Source organism: Durotheca rogersii (assembly GCF_024521655.1).
Source record: "Durotheca rogersii strain YMJ 92031201 chromosome Unknown GGS23scaffold_3, whole genome shotgun sequence".
NCBI classification, from domain to species: domain Eukaryota; kingdom Fungi; phylum Ascomycota; class Sordariomycetes; order Xylariales; family Xylariaceae; genus Durotheca; species Durotheca rogersii.
In genome coordinates, this window is record NW_026251234.1 from 886,967 (window position 1) to 902,952 (window position 15,986).

The following is a 15,986-nucleotide window of genomic DNA, read 5'->3' on the forward strand; positions in this document are numbered from 1 at the left end:
GTAAGGTACATTAGGTACATATACGTACTGTGCCTCTCGGCCCCCCGTCGCTGCCCCTCATTACCGTCTTCGGCCGCGTAGAACCTTCCATTCGAAAGGCACGTATGAGAGGTATGTATACCTTAGGTGGTACATATTTTGCACAAGGAACAATGCCTCCTTCGCAGGTACCTAAGGTTGTTCTCGTTTACGTCCGTTTACACATCTAGGTACCTAGGTCTGTATCTACAGTACCTCTTATATGGACTGGGATGTATGGGAGGCTCTCATACGGGCACTTACCCAAGGGAGGCACATACCTTTTCCATTGAAGTATAGTTGGTACGCCTACGGGATGCGATAAGGCAGTGGGTACCTAAGGTACCTAGGGGTATTGCTCGCAGTCGTACGCGCGCATACGTAACGCGCGATGCCTACAACTTCTACATGCCCTCGGGCATTGGCTTCATTTTTCCCACGAAAGCCGGCTGCCATGCGGTACCATATGGAAATGCAATGCCAATGCCCATCTCTCTGTCCCTCGCCCCCAAACGGTCTGGCAATTCCAGTTTCCAGTTGCCAGACTAGAAGCAGCCATTGCCTTTCCCCACTATCACCCGCCTCGATGCGACGGGACAGGACTAGACCGACCAGCCCCTATCTATATAAGCGTATCATCCTAGTTGAGAGGGGGAGCGAATGCGCTGTGTCTGTCTGGCCCAAGGGTCTCCTTTAGGGGACTTGGCCTAGGCCCTAGGCCCTCTCCTCATATATCGCGATCGGGAGATAGGTATCCAGGCCCTTCTCAGGCCTTTCCTATCCGTACACAGAGGCTCTGCCTGTCTCAGGACCGGCCGGACCGGGCTGGGCATTCGCTTCGCAACGAGCAACGAGAAAATGCCGAGTCCCCGCCTACCAGTGAGTTCTCGTTAAGACGTGCTGACACGCGTCTGGCTTGCAGCGAGGGTCGTCGTGCGAGTTCGCTGCGGGATGAGATAAGAAAGGAGAGGGACCAGAGCTGTGAGGGGCAATACTAGTAGATAGGTAGGTAGTTCCGAATCACTACGGCCCTCTCTGTCAGCGTGGGCGAAGAAGGGAGGAGAACACTAAAAAGGTAAAATTTGACGAAGTCAACAAGAGACAGAGAGAGGGGGAGGGCTCCGTGTTGCATCGTTGTATTCTGTTCTCTTAAAGACAAAATGTCTCGAGTATAAACGGCCTTCACAACCAAATCGATAGGATGGGGGACTGTGTGCCTACCTCCTATTATATGTAGGTATTCGCACCGGCAAAGTACCTCAGGTGCGAAGCATGACCGTACGGCAGCCGGACGATGAGGAAAACGCAGAAAATGCATACCTAACCTCACCTATCGTTCATGTTAGACAGAGTGGTAGCAGCGGGATTGTAGGGCTAACCAAGGTACCTGGTATAATAGGCGGCCACAGGGAGGACTGTAGGTACCTAGGTAGGCATGCACATGCGTATTGCACATAACGCGCTTCCGCTTCTACGGGGATCCAGAACTTCCTCTCCCCACCGCTAGCTATCCTCGACCCTCTTCTCCCCCTCCCCCCTCTCTCTCCCCTTTCCTCTCCTCTCTCTCCCCTTTTCTCCCCCCATGCACCATCGTCTTATCGTGTGGCCCATCCGGCCAATGCGTTGTCACCACTTTCCCAAGCTGAGCGGTGTTGGCTGAGTTGGCACCTTTTTCTTCCAGTCACGAGTCCCCCCTCCTCTCTGCCTTCTTCTGCCTCCCCGTCCTCTTCCCCCTTCCACACACACCACCACAACACGGCACGGGCGCGAGAGATCTCAGATCCAATACTAAACCGTACTTTACTTTGCCTACCGTCTGCGACGAGCCTTTTTTTTCCTTCTTTTCCTCTCGACGGACGAAGAAAAAATTTTCAGTTTGGGTCCCATCGTCGTGAACCTGTTTAGTCGAGCCCTCCTCCCTCCTCCTCAACCTCTCCCATTCTGTCGCCCGCGCTCCCTTTTTCCCCTCCGTCTGTGATGCTTCCCACCGCCCTACCGCCAAGAGAAAATCCCACAACTTCTCTCGAGACCGCCTCAATTGATTGCTCTCATCCTGGTAGGTTTTGCATCCGGCGCCTACATATACATGTACATGCATACGTACATGTAGAAACACCCACGCGCCTATGGTATACGTTTCGATATCTTTGTATCCATACACGAGTATATTCCGTGGGGGGAAGGCGGCAGCCTCGTCTTACACATAATACACCACAACAAAAAGCAAAAGATATCCCTATATCCTGTCTTTCTCGCCTACAATCCCTCCTTCAGGGCCAATCAGAGCCCTCGTGATATAGCCGTCGGCTCACAGGCTTACTTCAGCTTCGTCAAACCCCCCTTCCTACCCTCCTTCGTAAGGAGACCAAGGATGAGAGCATATTAGAACGTACGTTTCTAGGAGGTCGCGTGCCATCTATTTTTTCCTCTGCTCCCTATAGATGACCAAAAGGTATCCTACTGGTGTGATCGCTTCCGAATTATCTACCAATCATACCAAGCGCGCATTAAACATTAAAAGGCGATGCATAACATCGCTGGCCTACCCTACAAAGTATATGCTTCCTTTGCTTCGTATATCCGCGCGCCCTCCAATAAAAGAAGAAAAGCCGGGTTAATAAATAGGTCTCCGCCGCACGCGCTGAAGACGTATCAGACCCGGCCAGATAGGGTTGAGTGCTCTATCGTAGTTTGACTCGATACGGCGGTAGCAGTTTTTTGTTTTTGTTGGTTGGTTGGTAAATCTCTGCTCATAACTCGTCACTCGAGGGGGTCGTAAGATCGGGATACCTGCCCCTACCCCAGTCGATTGGGTCACCGCCCGGCACACATAAGCCCAGCCGCCAGAAGTAGTCTCGGTGGGCGAAGAATAGCTGCCACAATTTGAACCGAGTCGGGATGTCCCAGACCCCTCGGGTCCGTACATCTACATCTTCGTCGCTATTCTCCTCCACCTCCTTCTCGCCAATGAGCTGCCTCAGGTCTCTAATATATTCGCCTGCCGAACTCGCAATACATTCCGGGTCGGTGTCCCCTATACACGGCCGGATGTCCGATGGCTCGGGAGGGAGAGTGGATTTGGTAATGAAGAACTCGCCGGCGTGAGACCTGTATCCCCACTCCGAGAGAGGGAGCAGAGGGATAGGGTCATCTACATGCGTCACGCGCCGATAAGTTTGTTTTTCGGTTCGCTTTTCTACGCCCCCCAGCTCGAAGACGGAATCGAGGTACTTGACAAACCCATCGTTGCCAACCCGCGGCTCCCCGAAAGTGGTTACGGTCAAGTTGCCCCAACCTAGACCGATTCGCAGCTCCAAGGCTGCGAGGGCAGCTACGGCACCGCCTAGGCTGTGGCCGACGAGGTGAACCGGATAGTCGGGATACTGCTCGCGCAGCGGCTTGAGCGCCGGTAGCACGACGTCTCTCGCTATTTTCCACGACGCCAAGAAGCCCATGTGCGCCGTGCAATTATAGCACCTGTGTTCCGGCTCTCCAGGAGAGCCGTCGTCTGGAGGAGGATACGGCACATATTCCTGAGGGATAGTACTTAAGTCGACGACGGTATTGGTAATGCTGTATGTGCCGCGAAATGCGACGATAATTGCCGCACGGCTTTGGCCGCCCGCGACATTCTCCTCGCCGGCGATCCCGTCCGTGGTAGTGGTGGTAGTGGTAGGTGTAGTAGCACTTGGCTTAGGTTCTAGCACCGTGCCGTGATCAACGGCGATGTATCCGCAGCTGTCGCTCATCAGGACCCCGGTATTCCATGTTGTAACGAGGTCTAGCGTCGGGAAGTCTTTACATCGCGACGCGCAGGAAAACGGCGGGGCGATCCCAGTGGTGCCAACACAGTAGGTTATATCCACGAGACGGGATAAGCGCTCGAGCGAGTCGAATAGGTCGGGCGAGATGTGGCCTGGAGTCGAGGCACCTTCGTGCGGCCCGAGGGGATGCTGGCGATTCCGTGGCAGCTGCCCCGATGCGAAGACAGTAGCGACACGTAGGAAGGGGAGGAGTAGAGGAAGGGCTCGCATGGTATGTATTGTCGCACGCGACAAGCTTCGGTGCTTTCAGGTCGCTAACGTTAGGATTCGGGAACTGGTGTCGAGAAGACGATCATGCTCGAGAGACCACAGGCGCAAACCGCTCCAATTGAGGTGGCGGCGTGAGGAGAAGGAAGCCGTGTCGGGTAGGGAGGGCTACAATAATAGGCAGGCGGTTAGAAGGGGAGGGGGGAGCGAGGGAGGTCAGACGTAAAGCTTGCAACGACGATTGGCGTTGGATCGACGCATTAAATGTCCATCGTGCTACTTGTGCTGCCGAGGCTCTGTCGATGCGACACGTCGAGTCGGGACTTGAAGGACTCGAGGGCATCGTCCGCCTGCGGCCTATATATGGATATTGGCAGCAAGATGTGAGGGCGGAGCTTGGCCGGCCACGACCTGGCGGCCGGCGATTGCTGGGATTCCTGGGGTTGCTAGGAAGGCAATAATGGTGGAAGGCCCGTTGCTTGGTCCGGCTGAGAAAGGAGGTACAAGGTCACTTTGGCGTTTTTTGGGCTGGGCGGGAAACCGCATTACGACACTTAGTGGGAGTTGCGCATGCTAGACAGCCAATGAGAGGCCGACAACAAGTGGAACATTGGGCATGATAATGCGGGGTACGAGGCAAGGTATAGGGTACAAGGTACGGGGGACTTGTAACCTTTCTAGCCGGACCTAACGCTGGGGAACTGGACCTATTACCTCTTCCCTTTTACCTGGGTACACGTACAACGGCAGGGAGACGCTGCAAGCTGCTGAGTATCGGCGGCGGCAACACGCAGCACCTTGTCTCAAGACAGGTTACCTCCTGGCCTCGACTTCATTAGGTTACGTGTCTGCCGCCGCCAGGCACTCCCTGCCTGGGTACCTTAGGTACTTTCTGATATTGACTCTTGTACCTATATTCTGAGGTACCTACAGCTATACACATGGGTACTTACTTAGAGATACATGCCCCCGGCCTCAGGTTGTCTCTAACGTCTAACTACCTGTAGGCTTACCTCGTCGCATCCAAACGGAAGACGAATAGGAGACGCACGGTATGTGTCTATTTGCCAAGGTCGAGGTCACGTTTACCGTTGGGTCACCTGGGTAGAATCGGGCTGCGTGGCGTCGCCGCTTTGCTTGGTTTGGGCTGAGAACATAGACGAAAAGGAGTCCCGCGGTAGTCAAAAACACAGAGGAAACTTCAGCTAACATCCACTATTGATGATAGAGGGTAGGTGTAGGTACCTAGGTGGGCAGGTACCTACCTGGGTAGGTACCTATGGTAGCCCACGACGACCATGGGAGAGGTAAGGTTGCTTAGAGGTAGGTAGATAGATAGGTACCTAGGTAGGTATCCAAGGCGCCTACATTCCAGTTCGGGTTATAGATATTAGAAAGCAGACTGCCTTGCATGCACCCAGAATGGGATGTAGGTACATACGTCCACGACCCCAGCTGTGCGTAGCAATATATCTCGCATAGTCAGAATCTAGATTGAACCTCAGCTGTTCTCGGTACTACATTAGAGAAGTATACGGCCTGCCATGTTCCTCTACGACACAAAGAAACCTTTATTATTTCCCCCGCCTCGATCGCTCTTCGACAAAGTTTTCGTTGCCGGCGGCCTAGGAGACATCTGGTACCATTCCTCTGCGAAGCACCACGCAGCATTTTCTTCCACTCCTGTCCCTCTCGGCTCTTACCGAGCGGGCGGCGGTCGAGGAGCGGGTTGCAGGCTGTCGAAATCTCCGTCGATGGGGGATTGCCTCGCCACACACGTCGATCCCATGGTGGAATTCGTGCAAGCTAGCTCTGGCCTGACGAGACCGGAGGCTTCAAACTGGGGGACGCTGCACTTGCTTGTTAGCCGTCGCCGGGATTCCCGCGGCCGTACATCGCGAGCAGCCATGAAGACGTGATCGCAAACTAACCTTCCAGGGCATGCCGCCTCGATCATGGTTAAGCCGGCGATCCCGGTCGTCTGGTAGATAAACGCGACATCTGGATGGTCACAGGGCCATCGGTTCGAACCAGGGATGTTAGGCTTTGAGGTTGAGTTTCGTTCGCAGCGCGTGTCGATACCGGTATCCACGTCGGCGAAACGAAACGAGATGGTGCTTGCGGTGCTATTGTCTACACCTGTGTGTATAGTGAAGTCGGCGACTTCGTAGAGGGCTGGAAAGGTGCAGTCTGCGGCACTGAGCGCCATGGGGACAGTGTATTTCAGCGCCCTAGAGCTTGCCAACCCAGCCATGAGGCTCAGCAGCGATACGGCACGCATGTTGATGTTCGAGCGGGCGTTTCGTTGGCGCTAGCAATTGTAAGGAGGAATAATGCCGCTGGGAAGGGAGGTTCGAAAGGATAAGGGAACAGGAAGAGAATCGAGAGAGGGTTAAAGTATCCAGGAACATATCCATAAATGGTCGGTAAGAAGAAAGAGGCGGGCTTGAAGGCTGAGCAGATCCACGGACAAACAATCCTCACGAGTTCCTTGTCAGCCCGTGCCGATCTCCTTTCCCCTGCCAAGATATCGCCGGACGGGTCGGAGAAGAGACAGGTAGTATTTAATTAGATCTGATTGTTCCTTCTCCTCTGGATTCCCCGAACACGAATGCAAGCCGCCTCGACTTGTGTTGCCGATCCGGCGGCAACGGGTCCGATGATTCGCTCGAAACCCTGTGTCCCTTACACCCAGGCATTACGGCCGCCTCTCGTGTGCGTCGCCGGCGGGCTGAGTCTGCAGGAGGCCAGGGGCTGCGAGCCATTCGGACAAGGAAGCCAAACGGGACCCGGCATCAGTCCCACGCAACTAGACGGTACCTACCGGCTTATCTACAGGTACCTGCCCAACGCATGTAGGTACGATATAAGCCAAGGCGTCATAGAGGTACCTTATATAAGCGGGAGCTTGTAGGCACCTTGGAGTACCTGTTTCCCAGTGGCTTCTGAGATGGAAGGGCACCTGGGGTTAGGAATGCGTCAGCATGGAAAGACGGTAGCTTGGATCCTGCCGGTAGCCGCCTCAACGCGATGCATAATTTAATGCTGTACGACTTAGCGTATTGTATTTGCGGGATGAAGTACTTTTGTAGGCTGAAGGGGTTGGGATGAATTACGATGAGACACCTATACTCATACCAGGCACCTCTATAGTAATGTGTGGGCGATGTAACCATGTATAGGGGATAAGGCGAGAGTTAGGTGATGGCATTGCCTCTATGAAAGCCCGGTACTGTGCTGTACTCGTCCGCCTAACCAGCACCTAAATCAAGTACCTAACCTCCTGATAGTGTGCTAAATCAAGGCATGTACCTGATCCTAGGTACATACAGGCAGGTCCGGCTACGTGGGTGGGTGTGCTCCCAGGGCACCTGAGGTAATCTGTAAAACCCCACCAACTGCCGGTCGCATAGGTAGGCCATCGCCGCCGCTATGCTTCAGCTTCAACCTACCTCGTTGGTGTCAGCTCCCTTCCTCCAACGGCCTACCTTAGGTACTTGTTCTAAGGCTCCCTCCTCCTCCGTCCTATCGAGGATTCTTGGGAGCGAGTTAGAGGCAACGATCCGATAATGACTTGATCATAGTACGACTACAGAGGGCCCTCTATCGAGAATGGACAATATCCATGCACCCACGGTCCCTGCGGGGCCCTCATCGCGCCCGCTGGCGAACGGCAACGCAAAGCACCTCTCCTTCGCCGAACTTCAGGTTAAAAAAGAGAGCTTAGAAGCTGAGCTGAAGGCGCTGGGTGGTGTCCTCGACTCGGTTGGTGCATTCCCTTCTTATCTGCCCGCAACCATGGCAAATCCTAACTACGCTCGTAGCACGGCGTCAACATGGCAACACCTTTGATCACACCGGATGGGTTTCCTAGGGCCGACATTGACGTCGCGCAAAGTAAGTGTTTTCCGGATACCAACAGGCCCTCCTCTGAACCTAGGCTGAACGAGACCAACCTCCCTCCTACCAGTCCGCACCACCCGAGCACGCATCATCCACCTCAAGAACGACTACAAAGATATTATGAACACCATAGAGAAGCACCTCCACGAACACTTCGCGAGTATCCAAGACACCGAAGAGGCAGCGCCCGCGTCCACGTCAACCGGTCGCGCAGAAAATCTATTGGGTGACTCGATTCCGGCGACTCTAGAAGAGCCCTTCGCAAAGGTCAACAGCGTTGCTGCAGGGAGCCCTGCAGAGGTGGCCGGCCTCAAACCTGGGGACGAGATTCAAAATTTCGGATATGTGAATAAGGCCAACCACGACGACCTGAAGAAGGTGGCAGAGTGTGTGCAAGGAAATGAAAACGTAGGTTGCGATCTGCGAGGCACTCGACCCGTTATGGCGCAACGGCGATCTCAGAAGCTAATGCTAGAACAGGAGACTATACTCGTCAAAGTGTCCCGCCGAGTTGAGTCAAGTCGGCGACAGGAGCTACAGCTCAACCTAGTACCCCGACGCTCTTGGGGAGGCCGAGGCCTATTGGGGTGTCACATCATACCGCTATGAAAGAAAGGCTGACAACCCAAGCGATGTTGGGCGATGCTCCTTTCTCTATTCCGGCGGCGATCTATGCCCTCTCTTCTCTCGTGGCAGCATAAGACAAGGTCAGAGCAGCTTCAGCTAGGCCAACGAGATGTATAACTAGGTAGTCATGAATGGCACATGACTTCTTGTCGTATCATTACGAGGTTGGGCTGGACTGTGGGCGTGATTAGGACTCCTAAGCAGATCGGAGGAAAACAGCTGGCTAGAGAGGCGCAAGAGACGACTTCATCGCTCATCATTAGCCTAATGGGTGCCCAGCCTACTGTTGTATGACAGGGTAGTCGGAACGGTAATGGTTGGGCACCCCGTTTGCACAACCAAGGACACTGCCTAACTAGCAGAGTGAGGCTTAGTGCAAGCCTGCTTCCGGGGCAAGTAAAACCTCAGACCCAAGACCCGGTGGGCAACTTACATGGCCAGGAGGAAACTCCTAATGCCGGCTAAGTTGAGAGATTGAAATCGTATAGCCAGCCTAGTAAACGTGACCGGAATAAATGACGATGGCATGTACCTACACGTATGTGGGCTAAGTGTGTTGGTATATTTATGGCCTATAACGGAAGCCGCCTGACCATTCTCCCCTCGGGCCTCATAAAAGGCTCTCCAAGGTGGCAATGTTGCCGCCTATCGCCTACTGGTACACCACCTAATAGGAGCCTATCCAGGTACCTACCAACTACCTACCTGTGGCCGATGGGCAGGCAGGCAGAGGAGGCCGATAGAACAAGCGTTGAAGAGCGGTTAGTTGTTCATTTCCTCACGTGTGCATCGCCTTACCTCGGTAGATATGACGGAGCCAAAGCCGGTGATGATGCCTAGCATACTTCCCTACCTACGTAGCGTACACCTGCTCAGGTAGCTTAGGTGCCAACTGATACAGCAGATACATACCTACCATTAGTAACCTTAGACGCAATCATTGCGCTGCACCATTAGCAGGACCAGGCGGTGCCCAAATCTGAAGTGATAGTATTAGCAATGCCCACCTAGGTAGGTACCTGTAGGTAGGTAGGTAGGTACCTACCTATCTATAGTAGAGGCAGTGCGTAGAGGTGAGTGCCTCTGTAGAATACCCAAGTACCTCCTATTCGGCCGGGTCAGCAGGGTCCATTGCGGTGGACCACAGGCTGTATACAGGGCGGGTGCCCAGGTTTCTGGTAGTGGGTGGTATGCCTACAGGAGGTACCTAGGTAGGTACCTAATGTAGTATACTCTAGGTACCTAGGTATGGGCTCATGTGGTTGAGAGAGATGCCTATACCTAGCTTTAGGTCCTAAATACAGGTACCCAAGGTTCATTCCATTGCATGCCTCGGTATATCCAAGGTACCTTAGGGAGCGTTTGGTCCAAGAAACGTCTTGTAGACGCCTCAGTTCCGATGCTATCCCTCCCATGTGCGTCATAGGTAAGGTTTTTGCTCATCCCTCATTCCATTCATGCCCAGAGATCACGTGCCGCCCCGCTACAGGTGCGCCTGAATTTTTGTAAGGGAAACCCAACTGTAGTATTAAGTAAGATCTATTGCCAGAACCCGCCGCCTTTTTCCAACGACTGCTACAAAAATAATACACTTGGGCAGTCCACCCATCACTTTTGTCCGGCAACGAATTTTCGCGAAGCCACCTGCGGGATTCATCCATACCATTCAATCTCCTCTCTTCCTACCGGCAATCTTAAGTGCGTTCGCATCCCCGTCTCTCTCTCTCTCTCTCTCCTCGCCCTGCCGTCCGAGCCCAAGTCCGCAGAACAGCAATCCTCTGCATTCCTCGCACCTCGCCTCTTCTCTGACGTGCTTCAACCAACCCCCCACCCACTAACATCCAGCCTAGTCTCGCCTCCATCTTCTGTTTACCTCACAACAGCCGGAGCCATCACGCACAATGGCTGCGGAGACACCCACATTCAAGCTCGTCCTCGTCGGCGATGGCGGTACTGGAAAGGTGAGATCATCTCAGATAGGAACACTTGAATGTTTCCATTGCCTTTCTACCCGGCTTACGGCTCTCTTCTGTGTGCTAATGGCGCCCTGCGCACATCTTGCCCCGCCTCTGCGTCGATCCTCACACCCAACGACTATGCCACTAACTGTTGTCATTAGACCACCTTCGTGAAGCGCCATCTAACCGGCGAGTTCGAAAAGAAGTACATGGCCACTCTTGGAGTCGAGGTCCACCCTCTCGGCTTCACCACCGTAAGTCATTTCCCTCTTCAACTCCCTACTGTCGCATACGAAACCCTTGGAGCACACGAAACCTCTGACCACCATTAGAACTATGGCGCCATCACCTTCGACGTATGGGACACGGCTGGCCAGGAAAAATTTGGCGGCCTCCGAGACGGTTACTACATCAACGGCCAATGTGGCATCATCATGTTCGACGTGACTTCGCGCATCACCTACAAGAACGTTCCAAACTGGCATCGTGAGTTAGCCCTCGGTATCCTCAGCCCTTGTTTGATTGCTAGCTCACACACGGCAATCAAGGTGATCTGGTCCGCGTGTGCGAGAATATCCCTATCGTTCTGTGCGGCAACAAGGTCGATGTGAAGGAGCGCAAGGTTAAGGCCAAGACTATCACGTTCCACCGAAAGAAGAACCTCCAATATTATGATATCTCGGCCAAGTCCAACTACAACTTCGAGAAACCTTTCCTCTGGCTTGCCCGGAAGCTCGTTGGCAACCCCAACCTGGTGGGTGATCCTTGGGTGCTCGCTTGCCGATGCTGGTGTAAGCTAATCTGCCTGTCTAGGAATTCGTTGCTGCGCCTGCTCTGGCCCCCCCTACTGCCCAGGTTGACGAGAAGCTCCTTGAGCAGTACAAGAAGGAGATGGACGAGGCTGCTTCTATGCCGCTGCCTGGCGAGGACGACGACGACGACTTGTGAACGTGCTATGAGCACGATGTGTTTGACGAATAGGATGGACCGTAATACTTCGATATGAGGCAAGACGGATGGACTTTTCGCAAGAGCCGGTGCGACGAAAGCATACTGCGCAAGCTCTGGGTCGGGGTTGCGACGGTGGTTGACCTCCCATGCGTAGCTGTTTTTGCAGCTTCTAGATAGCACTTCACCCAATAGACACACCTACGGGGACGGAAATGCGGCCTATCTTTCTCGCCTGCTTGCCTATTTCCCCGTCTACCCACCTGGCCTTCTAACGCTTGTCTCGCCCGTGCGGACGTACCCTGCCTGAGAAGCCTCAGATGTGCGATAAGAAGAAAAATGCTCGGAACCTACGCTCTCTTATTTATTTTATAACTTCTATCGTTTCTTTCTAAAAAATTATGGTCACCACACTGTTGGAGAGGCAACTAGTGATTGCTTATAACCCGAGATCGCCATGTGGTATTCTTTTGTTTACCTAATGTTACGGCTAAGGTGACGAGAGACGGAATGGTAAGCGTCCGGAGATTGTATTGTGTCCCACTAACCCTACTTAGGTACTACGTGTGTGTAAGTCACACTTCCTAGCCGACTTAATCCTCCCGAAGAATAATCATAAGCTCTTATAACTTTATTGGAATTGCAGAGTCCTAAATAATAAACTTTTCATAAGTTAATTAAAAACTATTTATACTTACTAAGCTTATTTAAGAACTTATTTATATATTATTTAATATAATAAAATGGAAAAGAAAATACCTTACCAAACTCCTTAAAGCTTACTGAAGGTAGTTTTTCAGTATATTTAATAAAGCGCAGCTGAGTGGTTCGATGTGTATCGCCTAGTAATGTACCACCTAGGTCGTCAGGTACCTACCTCCCTGTATGCCGGTATAGACGCCTCCTGCCAAATGCCATTCTACTTACCATTGGAACAACTTACACGCACCTGCATACCTTCGCGACCTATCTTCTTCCCTACCTCCTCTACGTACTTCTCTCTTCTCCCTTCTCCTCTGCTTCCTTTTCCCCGGGACGACACACCTGCCACGATATCGCTGGTTCCGTCCGAGAACAATCCGATATAGCTCCATACCGAACCAATTGGCTACAGCAGCTACCTCACTCGTTTTGCCTCGATCGATCGAGCTCCCTTCGAATAAAACCGCCGTCCTCCTCTCCCCTCGATTCTCCTCCTCCGCCCTCCTTCCCCCAAAATGTCTATGTGGCTATCGGATACCCAAAGTGAGGATCCTGCCTTGCCGCGGCGGCCTCTTCGAGGCGCATGCGGGAGGATATGTATCTCCTCGGTGGAGGCGGCCAGCTAAGCTAACCTTGGAGCTCTCGCGCAGAAATCGGGGTCGCTTTCTGCTCTGGTGGTACGTGATATATATTCACGCATATTGTAATGCATACATTTGCGTATTTATCTGCGGTTCGATGTCGCTATGGCGCTGCTGCTACGGCTGCGCATCCCGTATCCCACCACCAGCCTCCCTGCCTACCTTGTACGGCCAGCTGCAGGGCAGGGAGGTAGGACGGCCGACTTCTTGCGCGCGCTCTCATATACACACACCCGGCATATGCATACAGCCGTTGCCTCTTCCACCACCGGCTATAAGCACAGCGTTGACCATGTCCTCTCGTGTCTTACAGGCGGCTTCTTCCTCGTCGGAGGCGTGATGCTGTTCTTCGATCGCGCCATGTAAGTGCTCACGTGCCGGGTTGTTACCTGCTCGCGCGCAAGCTATCCACCTCCCTCTCGATGCTCTCTCGTGCCTGCTCTGACAAGCGCGCGCAAAACAGGCTAGCGATGGGCAACGTACGTTCTTCTTCCACCTTCTCTCTCCCTCCCCGCCTCCGGCCTCTCCTCCTGACAGCGACCTCTCCCCTCGCGCTCGGCGGCAGATCCTCTTCCTCATCGGCCTGACCGTCATCATTGGGCCGCGCAAAACGCTCGTCTTCTTCGCGCGGCGACAGAAGGCGAAGGGCACCGCCGCCTTCTTCATCGGGCTTGCGCTCATCCTCGCGCGCTGGCCCTTCATCGGCTTCGTCGTCGAGCTCTACGGTATCGCCGTCCTCTTCGGCGACTTCCTCGGCACCGCCGCCTCCTTCGCCCGCCGCGCCCCCGTCGTCGGCCCTTACATCGGCGCCGTCCTCGACCGCATCCCCCTCCTGAGTCAGCGCCGCAACGCCGAGCTACCCGTCTGAGCCGGCGCGACACGAAAAGAAAAAGATACCCCTCGAGAATGGAAACGGAAGCGGAATCGAGAGCAAGGGACCTAAAAACACGAAGCGAAGCGAAGCGAAACGAACCCTTCCAACCCCCACCAAATTAATACTAATATTAGACATACGATATGGTTGATCTATGTATAGAATACATGTATCTCTCAATCACGACATATCACAGTACACCCCAAAGACGGACGGGGTGACGTGCGGGTACCAGAACCACGATGCTTTTCGAATTTCCCCAGATATCATGAGGAGGATTGGGAGGGCGTGCGGTTAGGCGTTAGGGGGTAGCGGCAGGGGAGGGAGGAGGGCACGATAATGCGTGTACGCAATGTTATGTCTTCGATTGGTTTGCATATACGGCCGCGTAGCGCGCGCGCCGAGGGACCTGAACAGGAGGGAAGGAGGTTTCCCATGTTTCAGCAGGTCCGCGGGAGGGAGCCATGGACAGATATCCGGGAGGGTGTAAATAACGAATAGGCAAAGACCGTGGGGGCTTGGTTAGAACGAGGAGGAGACGATGTGAGGTGTACCGAAAACAAGACGAGGCTCTTCTTCGTTTGCCAAGGCAGAAAGCTAGGGGAGCAGGCAGTATGACTAGCGATGACGGACGGATGGTTGAGTAGATGGATGGTACCGGGTGGTGAGTGTCTAAGAACAACGAGACGGACCACAACAGCAACAACGACAGTCCGAGCTGTGCCCGAGTGAAACATGTCGACAGGAAACATTTGCTACTGAACTTTCTCTCTGTCTCTTTCTGTCTCTTCTGCCTTCTCTCCGGCTCCGTCGCCGCAAGCCTCCCCGAAACGCAAGCATGCACGCGTCATCACCCACGCGTTCTCCCGCCCCCGCTGTCATCCTGACGTTTCCACGCGGGTTCCCTTATATACCCTGCCCCCATCTCAACTGCTCCTCTCCCTACCGACAAGGCGGGGGAAGAGTGGGGGGAGGACTCGTTCGGCGATAGTCTCCCCCTCCTTCTACCCCCTTCAACCCTCCCTTATCCGCTCTTAGTACCCGGCCTTGATGAGGTAGTCGGCCAGGGCCTCGGTGGTCTGGGTCGCGTTGCCGGCTACTTGGGCCTCGCCGTGGTGGGCGATGATGATCGCCTGCTTCGTCTTGGCGACGCAGATACCGTTCCGGCCCTACATGACGTTCACGCACATGAGTCAATATACACGCGAACAAGCCGTATCCTATCTCCTCTTTCTCTCTCTCCCTCTCTCTCTAATTCTCTCTTCCCTATCCGTCTTCGTCTTGGTAGATGGATGCCGCTTGAAGCGCAGTAGAGAGTGGGCCTGGGCCCTCTTGGCAAGGAAAGCGTGTATAAGAACCCACCTGTCGACCGTAGATACTTCGGTCCTCGATCCGAGCGACGACGTACCGGTCGCCGCCGATGTGGATGCCGTCCGCGTGGGCCTTGTCGACGGCGGCACTGTTTCCGCTCAAGACGGAAACGAGGTTCTTCATCTCGTCGGGAGAGACCTGTGGATCGCGTACAAGGGAAGAAAGAAAAAATCAGTCACCGCTGATCTTCGCGCGCTAGCTAGCACCCAGGTTTTGTGGGAGCGATTGGCAATGCATTCTCGATGTGACCGACCCGTGCGGCTGCGTAGTCGAAATCGCGAGGCTGGGAACGCCCGGGGGTCGAGGAGCACGGAGGAGGGGGGAAAGGGAAAGGGGGAAGGGGAAAGGGGGGGAAGCGGATGAGGTGAGGCGTAGTCAACCATACCGTAAATCCGCTCGTGGCGGCCCAGACGCTGTCTCCAGCGACGCTGATGATGGCGGCTTTGTCGATGTGGCCGGTGCCGACAAGGCTATTGTTCCGCGGCAGAGAGCCAAGGTCAGCAAGGCGCCCTGTGACAGCAGAGAGAGCACCGTCAGGTCGGCGTGGTGATGGTCATTACCTCGAGTCAACATAGGCTATGTTGTTGGAAACACACGGTCAGCTCAGCCCTATCTGCCATCCCTTTGCTTGCTTGCTTGCTTGCTGGTGCTGGTGCTGGTGCTGCCAGGGAGGAGGATGTGGGGTATGGTTATGCGGGAGAGGGATGTTGGTTTACCTTGCCACGACATGGTTGCGTTGTGGTGTGTTGTGTCTGCGTGAGGGAGTCGAGCCGAAGCGAAGGGAGAAGGATCTAGGAAGCAGACGGGACGAAGAGGTGTGTTATTTTTCTGGTTCCTCGCTTCTGACCAGCTGGAGGGGGGGGAGTGTGGTTGAGGAGGGACTAGGTAGGCAAGGTAGAGAGCTTTCAGATGT

The 15,986-nt window shown here is 54.1% G+C and overlaps 5 protein-coding genes across 5 annotated transcripts; 3 read left to right on the forward strand and 2 right to left on the reverse strand.

Moving 5' to 3' along the window:
• Positions 1–2,768: 2,768 nt before the first annotated feature.
• On the reverse strand, positions 2,769–6,330 carry GGS23DRAFT_602907 (alpha/beta-hydrolase; the record flags this gene model as incomplete). The annotated part of the gene is made up of 4 exons (XM_051519393.1): positions 2,769–4,045; positions 4,150–4,217; positions 5,753–5,899; positions 5,981–6,330. The coding sequence occupies 4 exons, from the start codon at positions 6,328–6,330 to the stop codon at positions 2,769–2,771; spliced, it is 1,842 nt and encodes a 613-aa protein (XP_051375327.1).
• A 659-nt stretch (positions 6,331–6,989) lies between these two features.
• GGS23DRAFT_279659 (uncharacterized protein) lies at positions 6,990–8,785 on the forward strand. The gene is made up of 5 exons (XM_051512539.1): positions 6,990–7,462; positions 7,634–7,814; positions 7,874–7,946; positions 8,020–8,360; positions 8,433–8,785. The coding sequence occupies exons 2-5, from the start codon at positions 7,662–7,664 to the stop codon at positions 8,559–8,561; spliced, it is 696 nt and encodes a 231-aa protein (XP_051375328.1). The 5' UTR covers positions 6,990–7,462; positions 7,634–7,661; the 3' UTR covers positions 8,562–8,785.
• Positions 8,786–10,242: 1,457 nt separating this feature from the next.
• GGS23DRAFT_551315 (GTP-binding nuclear protein GSP1/Ran) lies at positions 10,243–12,114 on the forward strand. The gene is made up of 5 exons (XM_051515338.1): positions 10,243–10,540; positions 10,699–10,791; positions 10,870–11,023; positions 11,086–11,291; positions 11,351–12,114. The coding sequence occupies exons 1-5, from the start codon at positions 10,481–10,483 to the stop codon at positions 11,483–11,485; spliced, it is 648 nt and encodes a 215-aa protein (XP_051375329.1). The 5' UTR covers positions 10,243–10,480; the 3' UTR covers positions 11,486–12,114.
• A 674-nt stretch (positions 12,115–12,788) lies between these two features.
• On the forward strand, positions 12,789–13,919 carry GGS23DRAFT_279845 (Got1/Sft2-like family-domain-containing protein). Its single transcript, XM_051512541.1, has 4 exons — positions 12,789–12,864; positions 13,142–13,190; positions 13,292–13,307; positions 13,394–13,919. The coding sequence occupies exons 2-4, from the start codon at positions 13,168–13,170 to the stop codon at positions 13,694–13,696; spliced, it is 342 nt and encodes a 113-aa protein (XP_051375330.1). The 5' UTR covers positions 12,789–12,864; positions 13,142–13,167; the 3' UTR covers positions 13,697–13,919.
• An 817-nt stretch (positions 13,920–14,736) lies between these two features.
• GGS23DRAFT_593364 (profilin) lies at positions 14,737–15,802 on the reverse strand (the record flags this gene model as incomplete). Its single annotated transcript, XM_051518027.1, has 4 exons — positions 14,737–14,871; positions 15,065–15,211; positions 15,459–15,583; positions 15,790–15,802. 4 exons carry the CDS (start codon positions 15,800–15,802, stop codon positions 14,737–14,739), a joined length of 420 nt encoding a protein of 139 aa, XP_051375331.1.
• Between the last annotated feature and the right edge of the window lie 184 nt (positions 15,803–15,986).